The 26,214-nt window shown below is 41.2% G+C and overlaps 1 protein-coding gene across 1 annotated transcript; it reads left to right on the top strand.

The window, feature by feature from the left end:
• The first annotated feature begins 1,051 nt into the window (after nucleotides 1-1,051).
• Nucleotides 1,052-15,925, top strand: vegfba (vascular endothelial growth factor Ba). Its single transcript, XM_080416895.1, has 8 exons — nucleotides 1,052-2,131; nucleotides 7,433-7,484; nucleotides 7,798-7,994; nucleotides 8,491-8,564; nucleotides 8,750-8,785; nucleotides 11,761-11,844; nucleotides 13,468-13,674; nucleotides 15,178-15,925. Exons 1-8 carry the CDS (start codon nucleotides 1,904-1,906, stop codon nucleotides 15,197-15,199), a joined length of 900 nt encoding a protein of 299 aa, XP_080273021.1. The 5' UTR covers nucleotides 1,052-1,903; the 3' UTR covers nucleotides 15,200-15,925.
• Nucleotides 15,926-26,214: the final 10,289 nt, after the last annotated feature.

Below are 26,214 nucleotides of genomic sequence, written 5' to 3'. Positions count from 1 at the left end.
TTTTGTTCAAAACAAAGCACTCCTGCAAACTTTGGAAGCCAATCTTAGCCAATCAGGATGGAATATGAAAAGTCAAACAGATCCGTCTTGATCACATGACTATAGAGATCATGTGTACCGATTTGCGTGAAATTTGCATACAATCTGAAGGAGTAATATCAAAAATATTGTTTTACACAAGTCGGCCTCCTGGTGGTGTTATAAGTTGCATATGTGAAAAATGCAGGGCAAAGGTTTTTCCTTGGCCTCTAGGGAGTGGGCATACAAAGCTTTACACCAGATTGGTGCAGTTATAGGTAAAAACGCAAATCGGCCTGTTATAGTGCCACCATGAGGCTGATTTCGAGGTATTTCTTCCTCAGCCTAGTGGGAATGTGCTACAAGATTTCACTGAAATCGCAAGCTGTTTTCATGATTTGAGGCATTTTGTTCAAAACAAAGCACTCCTGCAAACTTTGGAAGCCAATCTTAGCCAATCAGGATGGAATATGAAAAATCTGGAAGTCCTGTTTCGTTTAATGACTATAGAGATACTCTACCGATTTGCGTGATGTTTGGACAACATCTGTAGTATTACTGTCATTTTTTTTCTCTCCACAAATCAGCCTCCTGGTGGCGCTATGACAGGTCTATTTGAAAGATTTGGGGCAGAGGTTCTGCTCTGGCATCCTGCAGGGAGTATGTGCACAGTTTCGTTGCGATCAAGCCAAAGGTGCCGGAGATTAGCTGTCCACAGATGGAACTGTGGACGGACAGGGTGCAAAACATAGTCTCGGCCATGCCTTTCGGCCTGGCGGAGACAAGGGCTGTGCAAATAAAGTGTGACAAGTGATAACCTACTGGATGACATTGAGATAGGTCTAAATGAGCTCTGATGTAGTAGTAGCCTACCTCATTAATATGTTTGATATTATCTACAATGTGCAGTTAGTTGCAGAGGTAAATCATTGACCTGCTGAATAATGAACTGAAAGGAGGTCCTATGACAGACTATACACACAGTACACCTGTGCTGTGGCCGTCCCATTTTGAAAAAGTTGGCAGTGAAGCGGTTGCGCGGAATTGCGGAGAGTGTCTCATGATTTGTGTTCTGATCTGAAGGGCAAACGAAACAAGGAGACCGACCCACCACAACAACTAAAACGAGGACCCCTTTCTTTCTTTCTTTCCACACGCCCTCTGTATCCGCGGACACTCATTTCACGGGGGGGCATGAATGATGACTGATGAGTAATGTGATGTCAACGGTGGATTACATTGTTACAGGATAATTCATGAAGGGGGATCGTACCTACATCTGGGAAGATGCGCCTCGAGAGGAAACGTCATGCATTTTGCCGTGGCGTGACAACGTGCGACAGTGGCTGCCCCGGCTGGGATTCTAAGCGTTTTGGGTCTTTTTTGGGGAATGAACGTGTCAGTTAGATGATTCCAAACAGCACCAGGATTTGATGATCGCACCACGCAGTGAGACTAGCCACGGACCTGTAGTCACGCCACCCGAATGAATCCCTGGATGCCTGGACCGTTGGACGGGATTCTGACCAATAAGACTGACTGGCGTTAGAAATAGTGACTAGAGGAAAGGGGGGGGGTCATTAGAAATAGAGACTAGAGGAGGGGGGTCCGGTCACTCAAAGTTGCTTTAAGTCTAACCAAAATGTCCACGGAATATTGATTTGCCATGTCCGCAACAAACAGGTGTTACAATTATAGGATCGCGTGCGTTATTATAACTTCTCTTTGAGGTAAGCTGTCAAAACACTTGCAAATATAGCTACAGCTATATTACAGCCTATTTAGATATTATCCTAATATTATCAGGCTGCTTCTTGGCCTTTAAAATAGGCTAAGATACCATATATTTTAGCCCAAATGAAACATTCAAAACATTGTAAAGTTTATGGGATTGAGAATGCCACTTATTAAGGTGTCCCACCAAGCCAGGGCCAAACCGTGGAATGACATTGGAATATCTGCGTTGTTTGAAGGAGACAGACACAATAAATCACCTTTTTGGATCATTGGTCCACATCGTGGACTATACTGCACAATGGGGATTATGCTGCAAGTTATTCTTGGAATGTTTCAATTCCTGCTGCTCACCCGAATACCCTCGTCCCACGCCAAGGTATGTATGTAGCCTATGTGTATAGCTAAGGCTTTTTAACCCCAACTGTCTGAATTATGTTCAAATCTCACACAGGATAGTTAAGTTAATCGTGTATGTTTTTCTTTTGCCATATTATTGCAACGATGACACAGTACGTGAATGACACACATGCGTCTGGCTATGTTTCCTCGTGCCATTGTCATGCAATTGCATGCTTGTGTAGAAAATGTACACCGTTGTGGTCGTGGAACAGAACTTATCCCCTAGGTCATTGACGCCACTTTGCAGGCTGATGGTGGAATGGTTCAGTCATTTCACTGTAGTCCACTCTCCTGTGATGCGTAGCGTCCTACATGGGCAGCAGGGTATGGCTGGCATACAGTAGGCCTAGCCTAGGGCACATTTTGTAACACTACATACAGTAGTACTAGTGACATATGAGCTGTTTGATAATAATTTGCCAAGAGAACAGCTTCTCTCTCTCTCTCTCTCTCTCTCTCTCTCTCTCTCTCTCTTCAATTTCTCTCCCCCACCTCTCTCTCTCTCTCTCTCTCTCTCTCTCTCTCTCTCTCTCCCACCCCTCTCTCTCTCTCTCTCTCTCTCACACACACCACACCACACCACACACACACACACACACACACACACACACACACACACACACACACAGAGGTAGACCTATATATGTGCCTGATTTCTTATTTATGTTTTGGGAGACTATCATGAAGTGATGCCCTAAAGGAGGCAGCATGGGATCCAGTGGTGACGTTGTTGAGCTGCATGTTGTATCTGTTTCATCATCACACAGCACTCAGCAATGCATGTTTTCCTCCTGTTCTATGACCGGCTGAGATGGTCTGTCTGTCTGTCTTATGTATTGTATGACATGATGTTACAGGGCCTATAGGCTATAAACCTGGGTCTTCCTTCTATAATGGTGAATTCACGATGCATGTTGTATCATCACTATTATAATGATGGTCTCTCTCTCTCTCAGTCTGACACACACCCCCTGTCTCACATAGTGATCTTGATCCATCTGTGGTGTGTTTTCTGGGACTGGGACTGGGACTTTTCTCAGACAGATAGAAACACAACTGCAGATGGTTCTGGCCTGGCACTGTGTGTGTGTGTGTGTGTGTGTGTGTGTGTGTGTGTGTGTGTGTGTGTGTGTGTGTGTGTGTGTGTGTGTGTGTGTGTGTGTGTGTGTGTGTGTGTGTGTGTGTGTGTGAGATACAGCTCCTAGCAGATGTCCCCTAGAGATCTAACAGAGAAATAAGAAATACCCCTAGGGTTGATATTATATCGATATCGTGATATGAGACTAGATATCGTCTGGGATAGGCCTATCCTAATATCGTGAATGGCAAAAGTGTTCTTTTTCTGGTTTTAGTCACTTAAGCCTTATTTTACACAGAAATTGTCAAACATAACGAAAATAGCGATGCACAAGCTCACACCGTGTAGCGATGGGACGCGTTTTTTTTTGCTATTTTTGAAAAATATAATTTATATTATCGTCACAATGCAATATTATCATCACAGTAGGCTATATCAATATTAAGGTATTTGGTCAAAAATATTATTGATATTTGATTTTGTCCTTATCACACCGTCCTACATATAGCCTACACAGCTATCTCAGAGGATGACATTAGGAAAGAGGAATATAATGTTGCCTGTTGTTAACTTCACAGAGTTCTCACATCTAATTATTTAATACCTCCAATCAGGTCATTGCTACTACTCACAAAATGGCCACAGTCCTATAGCTGAACTACTATCAATGTGGGCCAAACAACTGTGTGTTGTGTGCTGGTGAAGGGGGTGGAGCGGGGATGTTGGGCAAAGTCTACATTCCCTTACAGGTGGCCTTGGTCCCCACAAACACTGGCTGTGTGTGTGTGTGTGTGTGTGTGTGTGTGTGTGTGTGTGTGTGTGTGTGTGTGTGTGTGTGTGTGTGTGTGTGTGTGTGTGTGTGTGTGTGTGTGTGTGAGCTATACAATATAGTTTCTATTTTCCCAGCCATGATACCTTATGCATTTGTTATCAGAGTAGCAGTTAATACATTAAAGCCCTGACATATCAAAACATAATTTAAGAAATCATATTGGAAAGTAAGAATTTGATCAATGAGGGGAGCCAGACATAATATGGACATAATATACAGTACTATATTATACACCTATGCTGTATTCTTTACCAGGTTCTCCCATCTTTTTTGTTGTCAGTACCCTCTTTCCCTGATTTCCCTTTAACTAACTAAACATTTTGTTTAGAAAACTGAGAGAGAAATCAGTTGTTTGCATATGATAACCCAACCTTTTGAAGAATATAACTTGAGAAATGGAGTTAAAGAGTTGCAATTAGTGCCTTCTGAGCAGATTTATTTTAAACGGTGGCCATAATGTTTCAGTAAGTCCAGTTGTGATGTCAATGTGTTCAAAATAAAACAGCAACAGCAAGTATTGCTTTCAATTCAGTTGTGCTAGTCAAGGTTTTGATTTAATTTGGTTTACACGTCAGCAGATTAAACCTAACAGTAAAATAACAAGACTTGTTCCAATGACGGCGAATCTCGGACTTCATGCGGCCAATCTATGACACCTGTCGTCTATGACATACAGTATCTATGACGTATGACTTAGTCCGATTCAACCGTCATTCACCTCCAAATGTGGACAGTCCAAGCCCCTTTGACTTCCATTCTAAAAAGTGATTTAAAAAAAAAGGTAAAGTTCAATATTTCAAAAAGTATAGATTTGAACAAACGATTGTGGTACTCTATGTTAACCAATATGCCAATATGTACAAGCCATGTGGCACTGAGTTTGCAGTTTGCAAGACAAGGCAAGGCAAGTAAAGTTTATTTTGCACATTTTAACAAGAAAACAATTCAAAGTGCTTTACATAGAGTAGGCTACGGAAGTCCTAACGTCTTTTCTACATTGAAAATCTCATAGGGAAATCTTAGAATCTTAGGAAATCGCGTCATATAAGAACTGTGTTCCAAACAGTGTTGGGCCCCTTACTCAAAAAAAGTAATATATTACTCATTATTCGTTTCGAAAATAATATTATTACTTTACTTTACTCCCTGCCAAAAGTAACTTGTTACACTACTCATCATTACTTTACCTTTCCGTTACACCCACACAATTAGTAATTGCATCCTTTCAACAAAAAATTGGGACTTTTCATGTACAACAAGGGTTCCCAAACTTTTCAGGCTGTGACCCCCCAAAATAATCATAATTTGAACTGGGGACCCCCCACCATAACAAGCACTTGGAATTGTAGGAGTTGAGGCTTTAAATTTAGTTTGACTCGATTCCACAGATCAGCTATTTTCACAACGCCTCTTTCTTAGGTAATATTTGACAATTTGGGCAATGTTTGACCATTTTTATAGCATAATTTGTTGGTTACTTTTAGAGGTATTAAAAAGCTCTTAAAGGTCCTTAAATTGTCACTTTAGAAATGTATTCACTTATACTGTATGTTGGTTTGTTTACTGTTGAGTGAGAAAACAATGTTGCACATTAAGCTAATCATCTGGGGACCCCCCAAAATCATTTGGGGACCCCCCTGACCCCTGCAGTTTGAGAACCCTTGCTCTATAACACAAGGCATTAAGAAAGAGCAATAAGTGAGTGCAAAAGAAACATATTAAAGGACATTTGAATACAATAAAAACAAGAAATAAACAGAAATACAAATAAAACAGAACATTTTAGAATAAAATGACAAATTATTAAAAAACCATAGTAAATGTCAGCATTAAACAGAAAAGTCTCCAGCTTTGATTTAAAACAACTGAGAGTAGCAGACCTGCAGGTTTATGGGAGTTTGTTTGAGATATGTGGTGACTGAACGCTGCTTCTCCATGTTTAGTTCATCTAGTTGCACGATTAGCTCCAGACAGACAGACAGACAGACAGACCTCACTTACAGTCCTGTTTTAGAGCCATGCATACCCTTAGGAATACATGTACCCCCATTTTCAAAACACTATACTAGACCACTTAAATGAGGCCAAGTCAACACTGAGACTGGGGGGGTGGTGCAAGACAGAATCAAGATAGAGACCAGAAGAATTAGATTTTTGTGAATTTAAGTAAAGCACAAATGACAAGCTGAGATGATCTGAATAAATTAAAAAAATAGCACTACTCACTTTTGAAAAGCTCAGAATTGGGTAATATGGGAAGAGATACTGGTTACTATGACAAAATTAGACCTACTACATGTATCATGTATTGTATTCTGTAAATAAATGACACCATTACTATGTAACTAATACTTACCGTAGATAGATTGTTCTCGCAAACGTTTTTTTGTCGGTATTTTTCAAATTACATTGATTGATTTATTGATTGAATACTTTATTAGCAGTTTGCAAAAAGTACACAGAGGTACAGTTATACAATAATGCTTTAGGATAATAACACAAAAAGCCCTGAGGGCTTGTTTCCATTGTGGTCCTACGTATTCAATTCATCAAGACATATAAAGACATACAATACTATACAATACTAAATCATCAATACTAGAGGCATTTAATGTATATTTACAGAAAAACTGTGGGAGGTAATTTCTTTTGGCAAGCTAGAAGACTTGTCTAGGTCCAGTTTCAAATTGCAGACACACAACGTCAATGAGACAAAATACAAACAAACATGTATGTCACCCCTAAAAAGCATTTTCAATAAGCAAAATATGTTTACGCATAAATTACATAATAGTAATGAACTATTCAATAATTACATAGTTAATTCAATAACAAATCTGCGAATGCACTAAACCAAATTAACACCCCTATATTGATAATTAATCTGTTAAAGCTGTAGTAGCCAACTTTGGAGAAATTAGAAGAAAAATTATCCAGAGTCCAAATCAAGTAAAGTTGCAGCCGAGACCATCGAAATGTGGTCTTGAGACCAGACTTGACAGCTGTAGTAGCAGTACGGTAGAATTCAACTGTAGAATTGACTCACTTATAATTTACAGGTACTTTTTTTCAGTCTCAGAGTTATTAAAGCTGAACATTCAATACAAGGTAAAAGAGTGTTAGTTAGATCCCAGTGTGGATGGGGCCCCACCAGGGGGACCTGCCCCTGCGTGCGTGCGTGCGTGCGTGCGTGCGTGCGTGCGTGCGTGCGCGCGTGCGTGCGCGCGTGCGTGCTTGTGTGCGTGTGTGTGTGTGTGTGTGTGTGTCCATAAGAGCATGTATTTAAACGAGGAATTCTTGGTCTTGTCAGCAAAGCGCTTTGCAAATACTTAATACCAGTGTATCGTTACTTTTATTTCTCCCTTCAGCTTGCTCACTGGCGACCAGCAGACTCCCCAAAGTCGAGAGAGGGACGTGAAGGTACGGTTCCATCTTTCTTTCTTTCTTTCTTTCTTTCTTTCTTTCTTTCTTTCTTTCTTTCTTTCTTTCTTTCATCCTTTTTTTTTTTTTTTATTCCATCCTTTCTCTCTCTTTCTTTATCCTTGTCTCTGTCTAATCCTCTCTCTCTCTCTCTATCTCTCTATCTCTCTATCTCTCTATCTCTATCTCTATCTCTCTCTCTCTCTCTCTCTCTCTCTCTCTCTCTCTCTCTCTCTCTCTCTCTCTCTCTCTCTCTCTCTCTCTCTCTCTCTCTCTCTCTCTCTCTCTCTCTCTCTCTCTCTCTCTCTCTCAGTGCGTCGGTGGCTGGAGGTATACTCTCGGAGTGGTTGTGAGCCACGGGACACTCTGGTGGAGGTGTGGCAAGAGTTGCCGGGGGAAACACACCACCTTTTTGTTCCGGCCTGTGTGTCGGTGAGACGCTGCGGAGGCTGCTGTGCCGATGAGGCCCTGGAGTGTGTGCCCTCACTCACACACACACTCACCATGGAGGTGCGTACACATACAGACAAAGAGATGGATGTTCATACATGCTCGCATACACACACAAATATGGATGTTCATGCATATGACCTCACCTTTTATAGTGCATCGATATACGTATACATAATCCATTCCTGAGATATAACTTTCAACCTGAAAGTTAATCAGCTCTTAGTAGCCTACTGATCATTCTCAACAAATTGCATGAGAATATGCCCATGGCCCATCTGTTCTCAATTTTAACATTGACCTTTATTGTGACCTTGACCGTTGACATTTTCAATTCGAAGTAAATCTCTTCGGGCAGCCTACTGATCATTCCCAAAACGTTTTATGAAAATCGAGTTATCTAGGAGTTCAAACACATTCATACCCTGTCGTGCACTGCAGTGGGCAGAGTAATAAAGCGAAGAACAGAAATGCTAATGTATAAACACATGCATGTAATAATGGTGAACGCTGAGAGGATGTTTGAATCTATGTAATTATTTCTGGCCTTCTACAGCTAATGAGGACCTCCTTCATGAAGCATGAACTCATTGAACTGCCCTTCATTGAGCATAGCCAGTGTGAGTGTAGGTGAGTACCCATTAAAGCACATGCCCACACTGTATACTGTACATGTTGTTTGCCATCTACTATGTACTGTATGTGTGTACACAGTAAGAGTGTTAATTTAACTTTATGTAAAAATGGAACCTTACAGGTCCATTTTTAACACTGGACCTTACTGTGCATCCTGACACAGTTGTCTTTATGTGTAGAGTAAAAGAAGAGCTCCAGTCACCAACCACTACAAGGTAAAGCTTTACCCCTTAAATGCATCTCGATCAATTTGTGTGTGTGTGTGCGCGCGTGTGTGTGTGTGTGTGTGTGTGTGTGTGTGTGTGTGTGTGTGTGTGTGTGTGTGTGTGTGTGTGTGTGTGTGTGTGTGTGTGTGTGTGTGTGTGTGTGTGTGTGTGTGTGTGTGTGTGTGTGTGTGTGACATTGCATCCCTGTTGCAGTTGTTTGTAGTTATGTCAAATCACATTCAACCCCGTAGTGGGGATTCTGACACTGATGTTGATGATGACAGGGCGACCAGGGGAGTGTTCATTTTATAGGCATATGGCACTTGTGATTAGAGTCAACGACAAACTGAACAACACCACAGCTCTCATGTAGCTCAAGGGAACTCATGAACGATTAGTTACACGTGCCAGCAGCTGGCCATGGTATTCCACTGGTTCCCAAATTGGGTTCCAAGGATGCCCAGGGGTCCTTGAGACTGAGAGTTAATGGTTGTTATAAGCAACAGGATGAATAAGATAGTTTAATTCATGCAAGTTTTGCGAAAATATATAGACTTTGTTGACAAAAAAGCATTGGCACTAACTAGTCGTCACAATTTATATATTTATTAATTAAGTTGCTTGTAGATATTTGGTTAGACCAGTAGTATTGTTTATGTGTGAAATTACTTTTGTGATGTTATCAGCTATTATGATTTTAACAGGCTCAATTGTTGGACAAACAACAGCTAAGGTTTCATGTCAAATTCTTATTTTTGAGTACCCACAAACTGCTTGCCATGCCTTGGTGTATCATGTCGTAGATAGCCACAAGGAAATAAACAAGATAAAAGCCAGATACCTGACCTGTCATGACAGAGGCTTTCTCTCCCTGGATGTTTGTGGGGATGATTTATCCTGTGTGCCTCAATGCACGACAGAGTTTTACACCTACAGTAGCTCTGAGTCCAACTTGTTTGACTCAGGCCAGGTGTGACTGCTTAAATCAGCTGTCCCCCATCTCACAGTGCTAAACAGTTTACATTATCACTATTTGATATCACATATACCGTCATAGTAATGCTGGTAGTGCAAGCTTTTCTTCACACTGTTGAGGTAAGCTCGGAGAGTACAAGCATTTCACTGCCTGCAGACAGTGTTACTACTGGCTGTATTATTTGCATGTGAAAAATAAATAAAGGACTTAAACTTTAACTCGAACTACCCTTACACCCTATCAACCCACAGCTCATGGGATGTAAGTAGACCTGCCCTGTCACTGAGGAAGTAGACATTAACACTTAAGTGCAGAGTCTGGAGTGCAGAGTGTTCAATCATCCAAGGAATGGAAAGATCAGCAGACAGAAACCCAGGGTAAAATGGTCTAGGTCTAGGTCAACTGAAAAGAGGAAATGGGAATCTGACAACGCTTATTTGAAAATAGCATTAGATGGGCTGTTGGCTGTCTATGTGCTTTGCACAGCTCACTGTGCAATAATGAAACAATGCATACATAATTATGTATGCAAGGAAGGTGTTATCATACACTGACCTATCAGCTAAAGTTTAGCAGCAGGGCTGGAAATCAAGCCCCCTGGAAGTAGATTCTTGTGTTCTTGTGAATTTTTGACACATCCAGCATCAGTTTATTCAGAGAGAGGGTTTGTCATCAAGGCTAATGTCAGGTCAGAGGTGAAGTGCCTCTGCCATGTTGTTGTTTCTAAGATAGGGGTTTGTTTGTGTATCATATGATGGCATAGATAAGGTAGAAGAGGTGGGTGGTCATGTTGAACTGCTAAGCAAGCCATTTCAAGCCAAACAGGGTCAGTCATCATGTCAGCTTTTTGTGTTTATGGTGTTTGGTGATGGTGACCAGTGGACGAGTGTTTGAGAACCCCTTGCAGAAGCCATCATGTGAAGGATAATGGTAAAGGAAGTCTACTGTCTTTAGAGATGGCCACACACTGTCCAGTGTCAGCTAGTGTTAGCTGAACAGTGCGAGACGGGCATCATTTTCAGGATCTCTAATGTTTGTTTGTGTGATACATTCTGGCAGGTCCAGCAAAACATCTGATTGCATCTTTAATGTTTATGTCCCCGGGCTTCCTGTTATGATGTGGACGTAAATGACTGAAATGTGTGTGCTTGTGCGTGTACATGCTTACAGTACGTGTAGGTTGTGTGTGTGTGTGTGTGTGTGTGTGTGTGTGTGTGTGTGTGTGTGTGTGTGTGTGTGTGTGTGTGCAAGTGTGTGTGTGTGTGTGTGTGTGTGTGTGTGTGTGTGTGTGTGTGTGTGTGTGTGTGTGTGTGTGTGTGTGTGTGTGTGTGTGTGTGTGTGTGTGTGTGTGTGTGTGTGTGTGTGTGTGTGCATGTGCGTGTGTGTGTGTACCTCTCAAAGAGTTGTCATCTGTGTGACTCCAACCCAGTATCCCCTGGGTCATCTCACATCCTGTTGTCGCCATAGAGACGGTATTATCTTCCCTGCCAGGTGCTCTCTACTGATTGATGACACAGACTCATGCACCCATGATAACACATTAGAAGTCCACGCAAATTAGTCCACATTACATGCTGAAAGACAAGACATGAGCAGAGTCAAAGCCAGAAAGAGAGAGAGAGTGATACTTTTTTAACCTATTAAGACCTGAAAGACCTACAGAAGCTTTCCTGGTTTTAGTGGGTACAATTATTGATATTGTACTGGAAATTGATATGTGTGTGTGTGTGTGTGTGTGTGTGTGTGTGTGTGTGTGTGTGTGTGTGTGTGTGGTGTGTGGTGTGTGTGTGTGTGTGTGTGTGTGTGTGTGTGTGTGTGTGTGTGTGTGTGTGTGTGTGTGTGTGTGTGTGTTTGTGTGTGTGTGTTATGATTGTTGATTGATTTGATCTTTCCGTTTTCAGATGTTCTGTACAGCATTTATTATTTAGATGTGCATGCCTTTGTAACCTTTTTGCATGTACAATCTTAATATTTTATTGTCTAACCTTCCTCTGTCTCTGACTTCCAGGCCCGATCCCAAGCCAACAACGAAAGGCAGGAAAAGGGAGAGGGGAAAATCCAAACGGAAGAAAACAAAAAACATCAGAAAGATGTAGGTTGAGACCCCCTACGTACCATGCAAAAATTGAGGCTTTTGAGCCATTTGGAAGCTAACAATCAATGGGAGGGAACTTATTTAAGTGACTACTATTATACTTTGGAATGTCATGCCTGCAGTGTAGAGAATGGGAACACAGGCATTGAACACAGGTATTTAACTTTGACCCATTAGGGTCCATTTGGTTCCATTTGTACACTCTCTGAGTTAAAATTTACTATTTTACTGTGAATAAGTGACTGCAAAGGGGGGGGGCTTAATATAATTATAATTGTGTGTTCTGACATTCCCATGACCAATGCAGAACATGGAGAATAACAGCTAATTTGTACTTGTCCCACGATAGTGTCGCTCGATGAAAAAGATCTTCGAGAGAGGAAAAAGTGAGGGATAAAAATCGTTGCTTTCCCTTTCTCTTTTTCATCTGCTCCGGTCATAACTATTATGTCAGTTCATTTCCGGCCCCAGGAGTCAGACCTCACCCCGTTTGGAAGCAGCATCTCTCATAGCCCATCCATCACTCAGACCCGGCCCCATTCATGCCCTGGCAGGTGTGAAATCTGCGGCTAATTTGCTGCGGTCACTGGGACCTGAACAAAGATGGCCTCTCTCTGCCTCATTAAGTAACTTTATTAAAGGCACTGGCCTCCCAGGCCTCCCAGAAGGACTGAGGCAGGACCAGGCCCGTTTAATGAACTCACTGACGCAGGCGCCTTTCTCAGCCTCACAGAGAATTAAGGACTTCTAGGGGGCGGGGTCATAGGCCTCATGGGTATCTTACAGTCTACACAGCCATAGCAACTGACAGAGGCTGCGTCTCAGGTCTAGGGATGGGACTATTAACCGGTTTCACTATTAACCGAGATTTAAAAGTCACAATTAATTAACTGTATGGCTCAGTATAATTGTGTAAAAAAAGAATAAACAACTACTAATTTCCAAAAGAAATGTATAGGAGCACCTGCAGCCTTCGTGGATATTTAAACATGTAGCCTTTATTTACTTCTAAAGAGATGCATCCTTGGAGGGACTGAGGCTAAGACTAAGACGGAAAGGACCCAAGTGAGGGAAACAAGGATGTAATTTAAGAACCTGCGACGCAGCCAGATAGAGAGACGGACAGTGATAGCTCTGTTACAGGTTACAAAAAGAGTTTGTCTACATTGAGGAAAGGAAAGGGAATATTTTCTGGTCCCCTGCGGAGGTGAAATTGCTTTTTTCTGCTTCACCCAGCAGATGGCTGCTCAGATGGCTCAGATAAGCACCCAGGAGGGGATCGCTGTTAGGGTTAAGTTTGTTGCTCAGGGACACTTCGACACTTCCCCTTGGTGAGCCGAGGGTCGAACTGGAAACCTTCCAAATTCCCAGACGCCCTCTATACCCACTCAGCTATGGCCACCATAACTAATAAAGGAACTCTGAAGCCTAATTTATACTCCATGGTTGCCGAAAATAACTGATTTTCAAGCTAACGGTAGCTCCAGGGTCTCTCCAGTGAGCCACATCTGGTCACTTTATTCCAAAGCTGCATTACCAGGTTGCATTAATAAGCTATTGAATTTCATATTTAATGAAAGTGCTCCACCGCTAACCAAACCTTTCTTAACCCCCAACCAGGACCTCTGCTCTTCCGAGCCCTCCTCCCCCAACCCTCCTCCCTCCAACACCACCTCCCCCCACCCCATCTCCGTCACAGGGGCCTCGCTGCCCACCTTGCCCGGGGAGGAAGTGGGCGCTAGAGGTGGGTTCATGTCGGTGCCGCTGTACCATCACCCCTGAGCATTGCAGCCAAAAGGGCAGGACGCTCAACCCTCACCGTTGCAGGTCAGTTCAAATCAAAAGTCACACTTTTTGTGTTTTGAGACATCTGGAAGAATGATTACAAGCATTGCATTCGTGCCTAAATTGTGATGTTGTAGTGCATTGGTACTCAAAGTGGGGTCTGGCGACCCCCAGGGGTCCTTGGAGGGGTACCAGGGGGCCCAGCATTTTCTTTCAATCTAGTTTCACAATCATTTCAACCACTTTAACCATATTTCATAGTTTGGCTATTCAAAAACAGCAGATATACAAGCTCATAGCGTGGCACCGAGTGTCGTGCTATGAGCTTGTAGATCTGCTATTTTTTTAAACTGATGAAAACTGCAAATCTTTGAATATATTTTTGAAGCGAACATTTGTAACTCAAATCTTTGCTTCTGGGGGCCCCTGGAACAAAATATTTTGAGATGGGGGTCCACGGCCAAATACCAATCATTTTGGGGGTCCTTGACATGAAAAGGTTTGAGAACCACTGTTCTAGTGGTTAAAAAGTCAATTGTCTATGGACCCACATCACCCCCTGTGTCGGATAAACCCTGCCAGAATGTTATTCTCTGTGTCTCACATCCAGCCTTCCTACTTCCTCATCATTTTGTTTTTCACTGAGGCCAGAGTAAAATAACGGGAAACAGAGCCTCTATTACCAATGAACAATGAACTAGCGGCCAAGTCTGGTATTGCAAGCTTAGTGCATAAAGGACATGCTTCTATGGCCTGAAACCTTTGTACGCATGCTCTATTGGCACCAGTGTTGGTGTCAACTCCGGAAGAGAGTGTACTCCCAGAGGAGCATGCGTTGGGTGAGCAACCTTCATTGAAATGAATGGCCGGGGATTTTACATCAGTCCTCTAGTTTTTATACATAGCTCTAATGTCAGTTATACAGGGAGATTGAAAATGTTGACTTCAAAATTGGTCACATGCGGTGCTGCACTGTATCAGCCAAAATCATCAAATGTTCAAAGAATGTTCATGGTATTTTACCCCTTTTTTGCCTTCATATGTATAGGACATTGTGTTGACTGGTTAGGTCCCCAAAATATAGGGGTGTGCCGATATATCGTCCCGCGATATATCGCGATGCGTTTTCGTGACGATATGTATCGTTTTGGGGGAAAAAAATATCGTTTAGATTTTTTTTTTTTTTACAATAATAATAATCAGGCATGCAAACAGCCCCGAGGTGAAAAGGGTGACAACATGTTGTTTTTTTTCGGGTCAGGTGTCACACTATTGCCCTATTTGGATTCAAAACGGCTATTGTAGCTGAAAAGCTACAAGTTTGCATGTCTGAATAATGCAAAAACAGAATTATTTGTTTGCATTTGCTTTTTTATATATATTATTTGCTTTATATATATTTTCATAATAAAAAAGTGTGTATCGTATCGTATCGAAATCGTATCGAAGTTGTGAGCCCAATATCGTATTGTATCGTTTGGTGAAATTAGTGTATCGGCACACCCCTACCAAAATGTTCTAAACCTTTTCTTTTACTTGTTCCAGATGTGATGGCATGAGACGGTGATCTATCAGTCCACTTCACTTCAACCTCTTGCTGATTCATCATCCATCCTCTGCAGCAGTGTTATGGATCATATAGAATTTTGGACATTCAGTACCTCAAACTAAAGGACGTACTGGGGATGAGCCCTGAATAACCCATAATGCTACACGTGCAGCTTTACAAGCTGAATATAATTGTACATGTATAGTGTGTACACACAGTACACAGTGTTAATGGCCGTGTTTGTGTATGTGCAGTCAAACACCGTATCGTCACATATAGCTTCTCTGCTGCTTCTGTCAATCCACACACACTGTATGCATGTAAAGTCACACTCGTATTCCAGAAGTGGAGTGACTGTTGGGCAGCATATTGATGACTTTGACAAATATATGGAAGTGGGTGGCATCTGTGAACAAGGCAAGAGCTGGCCTCTGGACTACAAGATCCACAACACCGTCTGATGTTGCTTGGAGATATGCTAGGGAATATGTACGGAGCCATGGAATTTGTGAGAATTCAAAAATGGATACAATGATGACTATGCCATGCAAGAATAATGTGGATAATGATCACCTGGCTGGGTGACAATGAGGGAAGACGGCCATATGGAGGGATCCAGAATGTTTCATTCTTTAAAAGGAGCCTGTTGAGACGTTTTTTTTGGGGGAAAGAACTATGCTGAAGCGAGGGGGGACATAACAGTATATGGATTTGAAAGACTAGAGCTAACAGATCATGTGGCGATTGGACACACATATACATATATATATATATATATATATATATATATATATATATATATATATATATATGGATGTTCATATACAGACACAGACACAGACACACATGCACTCATAAGTCATGCGTGTTTAGCATGATGGGGGGTCAACCTGCATCCTTGTGTGTGTGGACCCATAGTTGAGCTGAATACAGGACTGGGGTATATCTGTGTGGTCCCCAACTCACTGAAAGGCCCACATGGGTTATCCCGGCCGCCAGTCTCCTCAGTTTCTTTCAGCACATATGGCCATAGGCTGGCTCTCCGATCCGCTTTCTGTCGTTTGTTTTACTTGGGCCTTTTGTCTCCATCTTCTCCTCAGCTCCCCGATTGAAAAGCAGCCGTTTGCCTCGTCAGGGCAGTGAGGGGAATGACAATAATGAGGCCTGGCGCCTGTCCACTGCTTCTCACACACACACACACACACACACACACACACACACACACACACACACACACACAAACCTTCACACTTACAAAGACACACAGCCAATATTGCAAGTGTGACTGTGAACATACGCAAAGACACAATCTCTCACTTTCTCTTCGAGAGCAGGCACAGGCACACACATATTTACCCAGTACATACAATCACTCGTAATGTGAATTGAATGCAAGTAAACATAAGCTTTTCTTTTCCATACCACATCACGTGTGCAAATATGCCAGGTGTTTGTATTCTGTTTTTCTTTGTGTCGTTGTAAAGCAATAGCTATTGTACACTTGGTTTTCTATTTTGTATTTCATTATAATTTTGTCCTGTTGATTGAAAGATGTTTTATAATGCAGAATGTTTCTTTGTTTTGTTTTTGTTTATCTCTAATCCATTCGCATAAAGAGTCACACTGGGTGGCCGACTGTGTACACACTGGCCGTCTAAACCTATACCCAAATGAATTGGATTTAAACAGAGACGGCTCTCATAAGCTACAGAATGGGAGACTATATACATTTTAATGTGTAATTCAAATAATCAGCCGAGCAGTGTTGTCTGTGGTGCACGGAATCTAAGCAAATACCCGTTCCCAGTGAAGCTGAAGGAAAACATGGCTGTTTTTGCTGTTTGGTAGGGCCGGGATGGAAAGAGCGTTATTCAGTTGGAACATGACTTGTTTATATTCTGACTGAACCTCTTCTCTTTTTTTTCTCCATGTCAGTTCATGACTGTAGGGCTGGGTGGGAGGTGGGGATTTGAACCATGAGGTGAGGGCTTGGAACTGATTGCCGGTCAGCAGAATTAGCTACATCCAGAGGTTAATTGATGTGAACACATTGACAGATTGAGGAGGTGAAATCCTGTTGTGACACTCATTTAGTTTAGGTAACTCAGCATTAAGAGTCCTGCACCAAGGCAAACAAAGGGCCATGCTTCATTTTAGGGCTCCGAACACTTCAGGGAATCTCGAGTGCAGTCCATAGTCTGAAAAGCAGTATCACAGTAATAAACATTTCTTTCGGTGACCTGTATGTTAACCTCAGTTCCTAAACTCTATTGTGATTAGATTCTTTTTTTTCCCGCGTTGAAGTTCATTGATGTCAAGAGAATCGAGGGGGATTTATTTTGTCACTTACTCATACAGGTACAAGCAGCGAAATGTTGGTGGGACACAGAGACAGAAAATAAAAAATAGAAAATAAAAAATAAAAAATTCTGGATGTAATGAAGTAAAACATTTATAGATAAGATATAAACTAAGTTAAAGTAACGGTAGAGCGGCAGGTAATGATAAACCTCTTAAGACAGGCATAGATATAGCTTTAGCAGCAGTGTAAAATGTGCCAGATCAAGGAAGGAATGCAAGAAGCCTTGATCATTCCTGATGGGGCATTGAACATATTGGTAAATATTTGGCATTACTATTTTTGCCTGATTAAAATCTCCAATAACCATCAATGCAGCATTTGAATGCTTGATTTGTATTATTTTTATTTCGTTGTGCAGTAGGGACAGAGCTGTATCTGTGTTTGCCTGCGGGTGAATGTGAACAGCGATGCAGATTACTGTTGTGAATCCCCTCAGGGGGTAATGGGGCGACATAGGATGGGGAGGTATTCCAGGTCTGCTTTGCATGATCGCGAGAAATGTTTAATTCCCCCAGGATTACACCAATTATTATTTGTCATAAAGCAGACTCCACCACCTCTCTCTACCGGATTCTTAAGTGATGATTGGTGTTTGATATTTGATGTTTGATGTAACTTTGTCAATCAATTCTTCAATCACTACCTCTTTCTTACACATTAATACCCAAGTATTAGAACACTGTTGTTACATTCTTTGTTGATTTCAGACCTCTCTATGATTAGAGTAGTTTTTTATTCACATTTAGCAGTAAGCACAGTCCCTGGCATATAGAGGTGAGTCTACTCTAGTTGAGCAGCAGCAGACTTGTGGTCAGGTATCATCAGTTGGACTATTAAGATTACACCGAAGCCCTGTAAATCTATTTTCTCAACAATCTGAAGGAAAACGTTTATTCTTTTTGGTGAATTGAATTTGTCCTCTGACCAGACAGTGTGAGCCTGGAACAGGAGTTGGTTTCCCAAAGCCTTTGTAGCCTTAAACCTGAAGATTAAGATTATTTGATGTTTGGGGTATGTTCCTCTTGCTGATTCATAAACACCTGTCCTTGTACAAACTGTTTCATTTATAGAATCATCTATATTTACATAACCACTTAAACCCCTTAAACCCTACATTCTTAGTTGACCGGGGTCCCCCAGGGCTCTATGCATGGTCTTCTGCTCCTTTTTTACTTTAAACCAAACACCCTCACCGAAAATAGCCAATTTACAAGCTCTCAATGCATTGTGAGCTTGTAGATCTGCAATTTTCATTTAATGTTTGCCCCAGAATAGGGACACTAGGTTTCAAGTGGTTAAAAATCTCAATTAACATGCCTTTTACCACAGTATATAGTATTCATTAGGTAAAGACGTACTATGGTTGGAAATGTTTTGGGAGACCACAGTCCCTGAAATTCAAGTTGAGATTGCACTGTTTGAGATTGCAAAGCACATATTGGTCCATGGGAGAACCTTTAGTTGAATACAGACTCAAAGGAGCAAATAAACTGCAATTGCGAAGCTCTATTTATTCAGTACACTGTACATGACATATCAACAACATTCCATCTAAAGGAATTGTGACATTGAGCAGTCTGGAACCTTTTTCAACCACCTGGGAAACCAGTCATTACTTCCTGGAACACATTTTGTATTACTAAATAATGTTTGCCAAAAACACTGCTCCTTGGTTGTTCCCAACAATATTAACCACATTATTATTCAACATTCTGTCAGGAAGCCTTAGGAGCTAATGAGGCCACCAGATTGATTTGAGAATCTCAAAGTCACAACTCTTTGAGATACATGGCTCTGGAGATATTAATCTATCTTCATATACCGTTTGAGTATCTATTATCGATGTGCTTTGTTTCTACATACACAGTAAAATCCCAGTTTTCATTTAACTCTGAAGAGTGTATAAATAGAACCAACTGGACCTTTAAGGGTCTGTTTCATTCCGTTTGTACACTCTTCAGAGTTAGATTAATATGGAAGGATCTTACTGTGTACATTGTACTGTAATGGTAGTGCTATGCTAGCCTCCAGTGTCTTAGTAGATTTTAGACACCCCCTATTAAAGTGTATAGCATTTTATAATATATAATAACCATCTTGTATATAAAAGTGTATTTGTAACTTCATTTCAAATGTACATTCTAAACAAATATTTTTTTTCTACAAATACACTGTACTACTGTAACCCATGTATAAAGAGACAGACTACACTCTTTTTTGCTGCTATACCATTTGTGCCCAATATGACATGTATACGTGTACAGCCATGCAGTTTTATGTTACATCGTATTCATGGTAATTAATCAGTTCATTGCCCATGTAAACCTGTTTCCTGCACCGTCAAAGATTTCAAGAATGATAACAGGGCACAATCGTGATGTCACAAATGATAATAAAGGAAATTACTTATTTTTCATAGAAACTTCTTGTGTTTGCTCATTACGACTGCTCGTGCATCATCCATGAAAAACGTTGTGCCCTACCAGAGGCATAATTTCCTGATTTCGAAAGCCTGATTTCGAAAATAGCTCATCTACAAGCTCACATACGTGTGATGTGCTGTCAGCTTGTAGATCTGCTATTTTTTTCTATTTTTGAAAAAAGAAAAAGAACATTTTAAAAACCTTTGCCTGTAATGACATGCCCAAAATAGGAAAGCCAATTTTAAAGTGGTTAATGTATGGTTGCAGAAAGAAACTGTCTATAAGTGTCAATCTAAAATCTGATTAATCTGCAAAAGAACATTCAGAGGTGGAGGAAATAATACCTGCATTTTTAGGTTAAATACTAAAACCAGGGGGTGGCAATTGCCATCACCTGGAACCCCTGGAACCTGGAACCCCTGTGCCCTATGCAGTAAAATTGTGTTAACATAACTAACACTCAGCATTTTATGCTTAGGATGTTTCTGTGTATCGTTCTAGGCCGATGTCTTGCTAACCCCCCCTGCCCAGACCCATCTATCTCTCTTTTTTTAATTTCCCATTTGACGGTAATGAAAGATAAACAGGCGTTCTGATTAGAGTGCCACCCTGGGAGTTTGGGGACAGTGAGTGCGTGCGTGACTGACGTGGTGTTATGAGACATAATATTGTTTCTCCTCCTCTGCTCGATTCTGCTGAGTCATGAGCGTCAAGTACAGACCATGTTACCAATGTGTGTGAAAGCGAGGAAATAAGAGAGAACATATTGTCTCAGTGCCTACCTGTCTGTGTTAGTTTTGCTAACTGCTGCACCTTTTCTCATTCCAGGTGGCGCACTGAGGTCTGCTGCTGCTGATGACATACATTATGTTATGCTGGCAGTAATATAGTATTCTGTCCCCAGGTTACCTTTTGAGATCAGAGCAGACCATATATTACAGCAGGGCTATTCCCTACTCGTGATGATTAAGGCCTGGCCTATATCACACAGCTAGAGATTAAATGATGATAACTGTGTCTCGTAACAATTAATGCATAGTGATGGCATGCATTTTATCATTGCAATTATCCCCCTTTATTGCACCTTGCAGGGTGTTTGGGAGAGGAGAGGAGAGGAGAGGAGAGGAGAGGAGAGGAGAGGAGAGGAGAGGAGAGGAGAGGAGAGGGCCAATGCCAATCTGGGGAGGGGAGGGCTGTCTGCCGGTACTAAATATAGCTGCAAGATTTAGGAGACATGCAGCCAGCAAGGGATGTAATGGAGAGAGACAGAGTGTCAAAGCGAGTGAGTCATCCATTATAGCAGACAGAAGGTGTATATCTGTGTTCCTAGAGCCCTACCCTCATTAAAAGGCTACATGGTATTAGAGAAGTATTAGAGAATAATGCTAGGATGAAATAACTATGTTAAGACCCTGATAGGGCTCCCTTGTTTGCCATTTACTTTTGTTCTGGCTCTCTGCGTTGTCTGTCTGTCTGTCTGTCTGTCTGTCTGTCTGTCTGTCTGTCTGTCTGTCTGTCTGTCTGTCTGTCTGTCTGTCTGTCTGTCTGTCTGTCTGTCTGTCTGTCTGTCTGTCTGTCTGTCTGTCTGTCTGTCTGTCTGTCTGTCTGTCTGTCTGTCCATGGTACTGTTCACATGTGTTTAGTTGTATCTTTCAGTCAACTGGTCTATGTGTTGAATTTATAGTTTTCCTGTAAGGTTTTGGATGACTCAGTTCATTCACACCTCTGTCTCTCACTAGCTCTCTAATCTGTCTGTCTGTCTGTCTCTAGCTCTCTTGCCCCTTCACTCCATCACTGTCACTCTCTCTCTTTCATTCTTTACTCTTATATCAGTGTCCAGGGCTTCCTGTATTTTTCCACCTTGCTTTCTCTGTGTATGGAGTTGTGTTTTTCTAACGATAAAAAAACTCCAGCCATGTTTTCCTCCCTGCTTTGTAGCAGCAGCTGTGTTGAAGCAGGTACTGGACGCTATCTAGACTGCAAGCGTGTGTTGTTAGATGGTATCTGTGTGTGTGTGTGTGTGTGTGTGTGTGTGTGTGTGTGTGTGTGTGTGTGTGTGTGTGTGTGTGTGTGTGTGTGTGTGTGCGCACGCTCGTGCGTGTGCGTGTGTGCGCACGCGCGTGCGTGTGCGTCTGTGTGCTTTGCATGTATACATGCAATGTGTGCGAGTGCGTGCGCATGCGCGCGTGTGTGTGTCTGGGTCTGTGTGTGTGAGTGTGAGTGAGTTAAAGACAGAGAGACAAGAATGAGAGAGAGAGAGAGAGAGAGAGAGAGAGAGAGAGAGAGAGAGAGAGAGAGAGAGAGAGAGAGAGAGAGAGAGAGAGAGAGAGAGAGAGAGAGAGAGAGAATACAGTTTGTACACTATGATCATGTGTGTTGACAATGGCTATTAAACTGGAAAAACAAAGTTGTTCAAAATTCCCTGTGGTTCTAAAGAACAAATTATAAAAGCAAATAGCGTTATCTCTGACTGAAACATGCATCCCTGGGCCTCGGCAGTCTCAGTCCATTGAAGGACATGACCCCACATGAAAGATGATTACCTACGGCACATGAGAAACTGTCCACAAAATCAACAACTAACATGTGATGAGAATGAAACACCCATATTCCCTGCTCTATTCTACTCTTCTTTTCCCAAGCAATGCGGAGGGAGGCGGATTTGGTTGTTTCAAAAGCAAGGGACACAGAGGTGAGGAGGGGAGCAGGGGAGAGGTGAGGGGTGGGGGGTAAGTAGGCTAGCAGATAAAGGTGAGGGCATATTTGTGGTCTGGGCATGTTAGGTCTGGTTAGACAGAGGATGTGGGTACCAGTAGGTGCATGAGGAGATCAGAGTGCCTTCTGGATGTTATCTGTCTCCATACCATATCTGTAAGCCCATTCATATGAAGCATGAGCCTATCACCTTCTCTTTCTGCCTGTTACACTCTTTCTCCCCCGTCTCTCAATGCCAATTTTCTTTTCTCCATTCTCACAAACACATGAACTTCTATTTTTCGTCCCCCATAAACATAATTTTAAAGCATTATTTTTGTGTAGCAAACTAATCAGCTTCTAGACATGTCTTCACACAGGTAAATATTGTTAGTATAGACCACAACCTTTCCATTTTGATTGGTAGAATTATTAAAGGTTATGTCACAAAAATTCACACATTTCCATTACCCCCATGCACATTTCCTCTGTGACCTTGAAACTGGCGGTTGTGCCAAATGATGCTTATGCCACCATCAGGGGGCTTCTATCTTCTGCCAAGTCTCCTTCATTGGTGGGTACAATGAATCCTCGGCAGGAAGTGAATTACATCAGCATATCTCAATAAAAAAGTACATTTATCAGATATGAGATCATTGCACGACAAAAAGAGAGAAATACAGTGATGGATCACATGCAGACATTAAGCTCTATTGTAGACATCAGGAAATAAATTACATAATAGGTAGACTTTTTGAGAACACTGTGAGTTTGCTGTTACTTTATCATGTTTGAAAATGGTGGGTTGACAACTGCAATATTGAAATATCAGGGCTCTAAGCTGTATCTTGTATCTTGTGTCCTAATAAATATTGACCAAAAACATCCTCTCAGTGAACATCTGTTGATATCAGTGTAAAAGCATTAGTTGTGAACAGTGGTGGTAAAAGTACGGTACTCAACTTTTTTACTTAAATAAAAGTATCAATACTGCAATGTAGAAACACTCTAAGTAAAAGTCCAGAATTCAAAATGTACTTGAGTAAAAGTACAAAAGTATTTGCATTGAAATATAGGCTACTGAAGTACTTCATTGTGCAGAATGTCCCATTTCACACGTTTGCAAATGTAATTTTTTTTACAAAATAGCAGATCTACAAGCTCACAACTGTCGCTAGGCGACGCGTTGTGAGCTTGCAGATCTGCTATTGGCTGAAGTGGTTAATGTATGTTTTGTAATAATAATCAAATTCTACAAAGTAACTAACTAAAGTTTTCAAATAATTGTAGTGGGGTAAAAGTACAACATTTGCCTCTGAGGTGTAGTGGAGTAGAAGTACAAGTATTGAAAATTGGAAATACTCCAGTAAAGTAAAAATTCCTGAAAAGTGTACTTAAGTACAGTTCTTGAGTAAATGTACTTACTTGGAAAGTTACTTTCCAGGAGGCAGGTGGTAGCAAAGACAACTTTGCAAACAGTTTCCCATAAACAAGGCATATGGCGACACCTGCTGGCGATGCCTCGTGCTTGCAGGCAGCAGCAGTAGGGTAGACGTGGCAATGACGTCAACTTCCGGAAACGGACCCGGATTGGAACTTTAACTCAAGCAGTGTTGCCATGTCCACTTATTATAAGCGAATTTGGGCTTATTTTTCTGTAAAGTTGCTTGTAAATATTGTTATTTTTTTAATTGATTGATTGATTGATTGAATACTTTATTAACAGTTTGCAAAAAAGCACAGAAAGTACAGTTTAATACAAATACAATGCTAAAAGCAAGAAAACTCAAGAAAGAACAATGGATTGTTTCCATTGGGGTCCTGTGTATTCAATTCTTGGTAGTTTTTTTTTATTTGTTTTATTATTATTTAAACCAGTGGTTATCAAATATTTTGTATTTTTCCATAATCCCCATCTGAAAATGTTTTGTGCCATGGAGCCCCTGCTGCCATACAAGATTTGTGTATGTTTCAAAAATCCTCCAAATATTCCACATTTTATTTCAATATTTTTTGGGGAAAACAGCAGATCTACAAGCTCACAACGCGTCGCAATGTGATGCGTTGTGAGCTTGTAGATTGGCTATTTTCAAATAGCCACTGCATACAGATTTCAAGTGCTGATGTGGCCTAGTGGCTTCTTTTGGGCTTGTTTTCATAGAGCTGGCTGCTTGTTTCTCTCACACAATCTGGCAACACTGACTTCAACTCAAGAAGAGGATTTGGGCTGATGGTTGTTCACTAGAAACACGTAGAAGGTTCGTGGAATACTCGATAATACCGATCCAGGTGAGTTGGAACGGCCTTTATCTCTGTGGATAATACATTGTGTCCGAATGTCAGCGGTTTAGTTTGGATGAAAGTTGTGCTAAGATACGGTTTATCCAGACGAGACGGACGGAGAGGTTAGCTTTCACTTAGCTTAGCATCGTCGTGAGCAGGGTTGCCAAGTCCGCTTATTATAAGCGACTTCGGGCTTCTTTTTCTGTAAGGTCGCTTGTAAATATTGGTGAGTTCCGGTTTTTTGGGTTCTTGTTTCTAAAGTGCAGTTGCTTGGGCTTGTTTCCAATTTTTCTAAATCATTTAAACTAGTGGTTCTCACATATTTAATGTCATGGACCCCCAAAATAATTAAGTATTTGTCCCTAACACCCATCAGATTTGTGTTGTTAGAATGTTTAAAAATAATCTTCTAAACATTCCACATTTTAATTTCAAGATTAAAATAAATAAATAGCAGATCTACAAGCTCACAACTCGACGTGTTGTGAAGGGTGTAGGACAGATGTATTAGTATACAGGTTTAAAGTGCTCATGTCGCTTCTTTTGGGGGCTTGTTTTCCTGGACCTGGTTGCTTATATCTCTCTCAGAACTTGGCAACACTGGTCGGTGTAGCTGATCAGGCCTGATCAGCTGTGATCGGCCTCCTGTCTGCTACTTACTGTCACTTTGGTTTGTTTTCACACTGCTTGTGTTGTTGTGAGTTTGTCCTATAATATATGACTATTATATTACGTTTATTTACAGGTTGTTGAAGAGATTTTGGTGTAGTTACTTTTTACGATGATGTGTGTTACCGGCCGGCTTGTTGCTGACGTTCCTACACACACTCAGTGGTGGTAAAATACTCGATGTTTTACTTGAATGTACCAATACTATAATGTAGAAATACTCTGTTCAAAGCAAAATTCCAGAATTCAAAATTTACTTGAGTAAAAGTACACAAGTATTAGCGTAAAAATAAGTACTAAAAGTAAAAGTACTCATTATGCACAATATCCCATTTCACATGTTGCCACATGTATACAATCCTTTGAAAATCCCGTTTTCAAATAGCCATGCCTGAAGTGGTTAATGTATGTTTTACAAAGTAACTAGTAGTAACTAAAGTTTTCAAATAATTGTAGTGGAGTAAAAGTATAATATTTGTCTCTAAGATAAAGCGGAGTAGAAGTAAAATTATTGAATATTGGAGATACTCCAGTAAAGTAAAGAATACATCACAATGGTATTGGTACTTAAGTACAGTACTTGAGTACTTGTACTTAGTTAC

This window comes from Gymnoscopelus braueri (genome assembly GCF_963280865.1).
Source record: "Gymnoscopelus braueri genome assembly, chromosome: 20".
Classification (NCBI taxonomy): domain Eukaryota; kingdom Metazoa; phylum Chordata; class Actinopteri; order Myctophiformes; family Myctophidae; genus Gymnoscopelus; species Gymnoscopelus braueri.
This window is presented reverse-complemented; position numbering and strand designations above follow the sequence as displayed.

What these genes read in the sequence shown, in the direction of transcription:
- vegfba (XM_080416895.1), top strand. Translation starts at nt 1,904, where the DNA reads ATGGGATTGAGAATGCCACTTATTAAGGTGTCCCACCAAGCCAGGGCC. An exon ending in CACACACACTCACCATGGAG is followed by an intron (nt 7,995 to 8,490) that starts GTGCGTACACAT and finishes GGCCTTCTACAG; the next exon opens with CTAATGAGGACCTCCTTCAT. An exon ending in CTCAACCCTCACCGTTGCAG is followed by an intron (nt 13,675 to 15,177) that starts GTCAGTTCAAAT and finishes TACTTGTTCCAG; the next exon opens with ATGTGATGGCATGAGACGGT.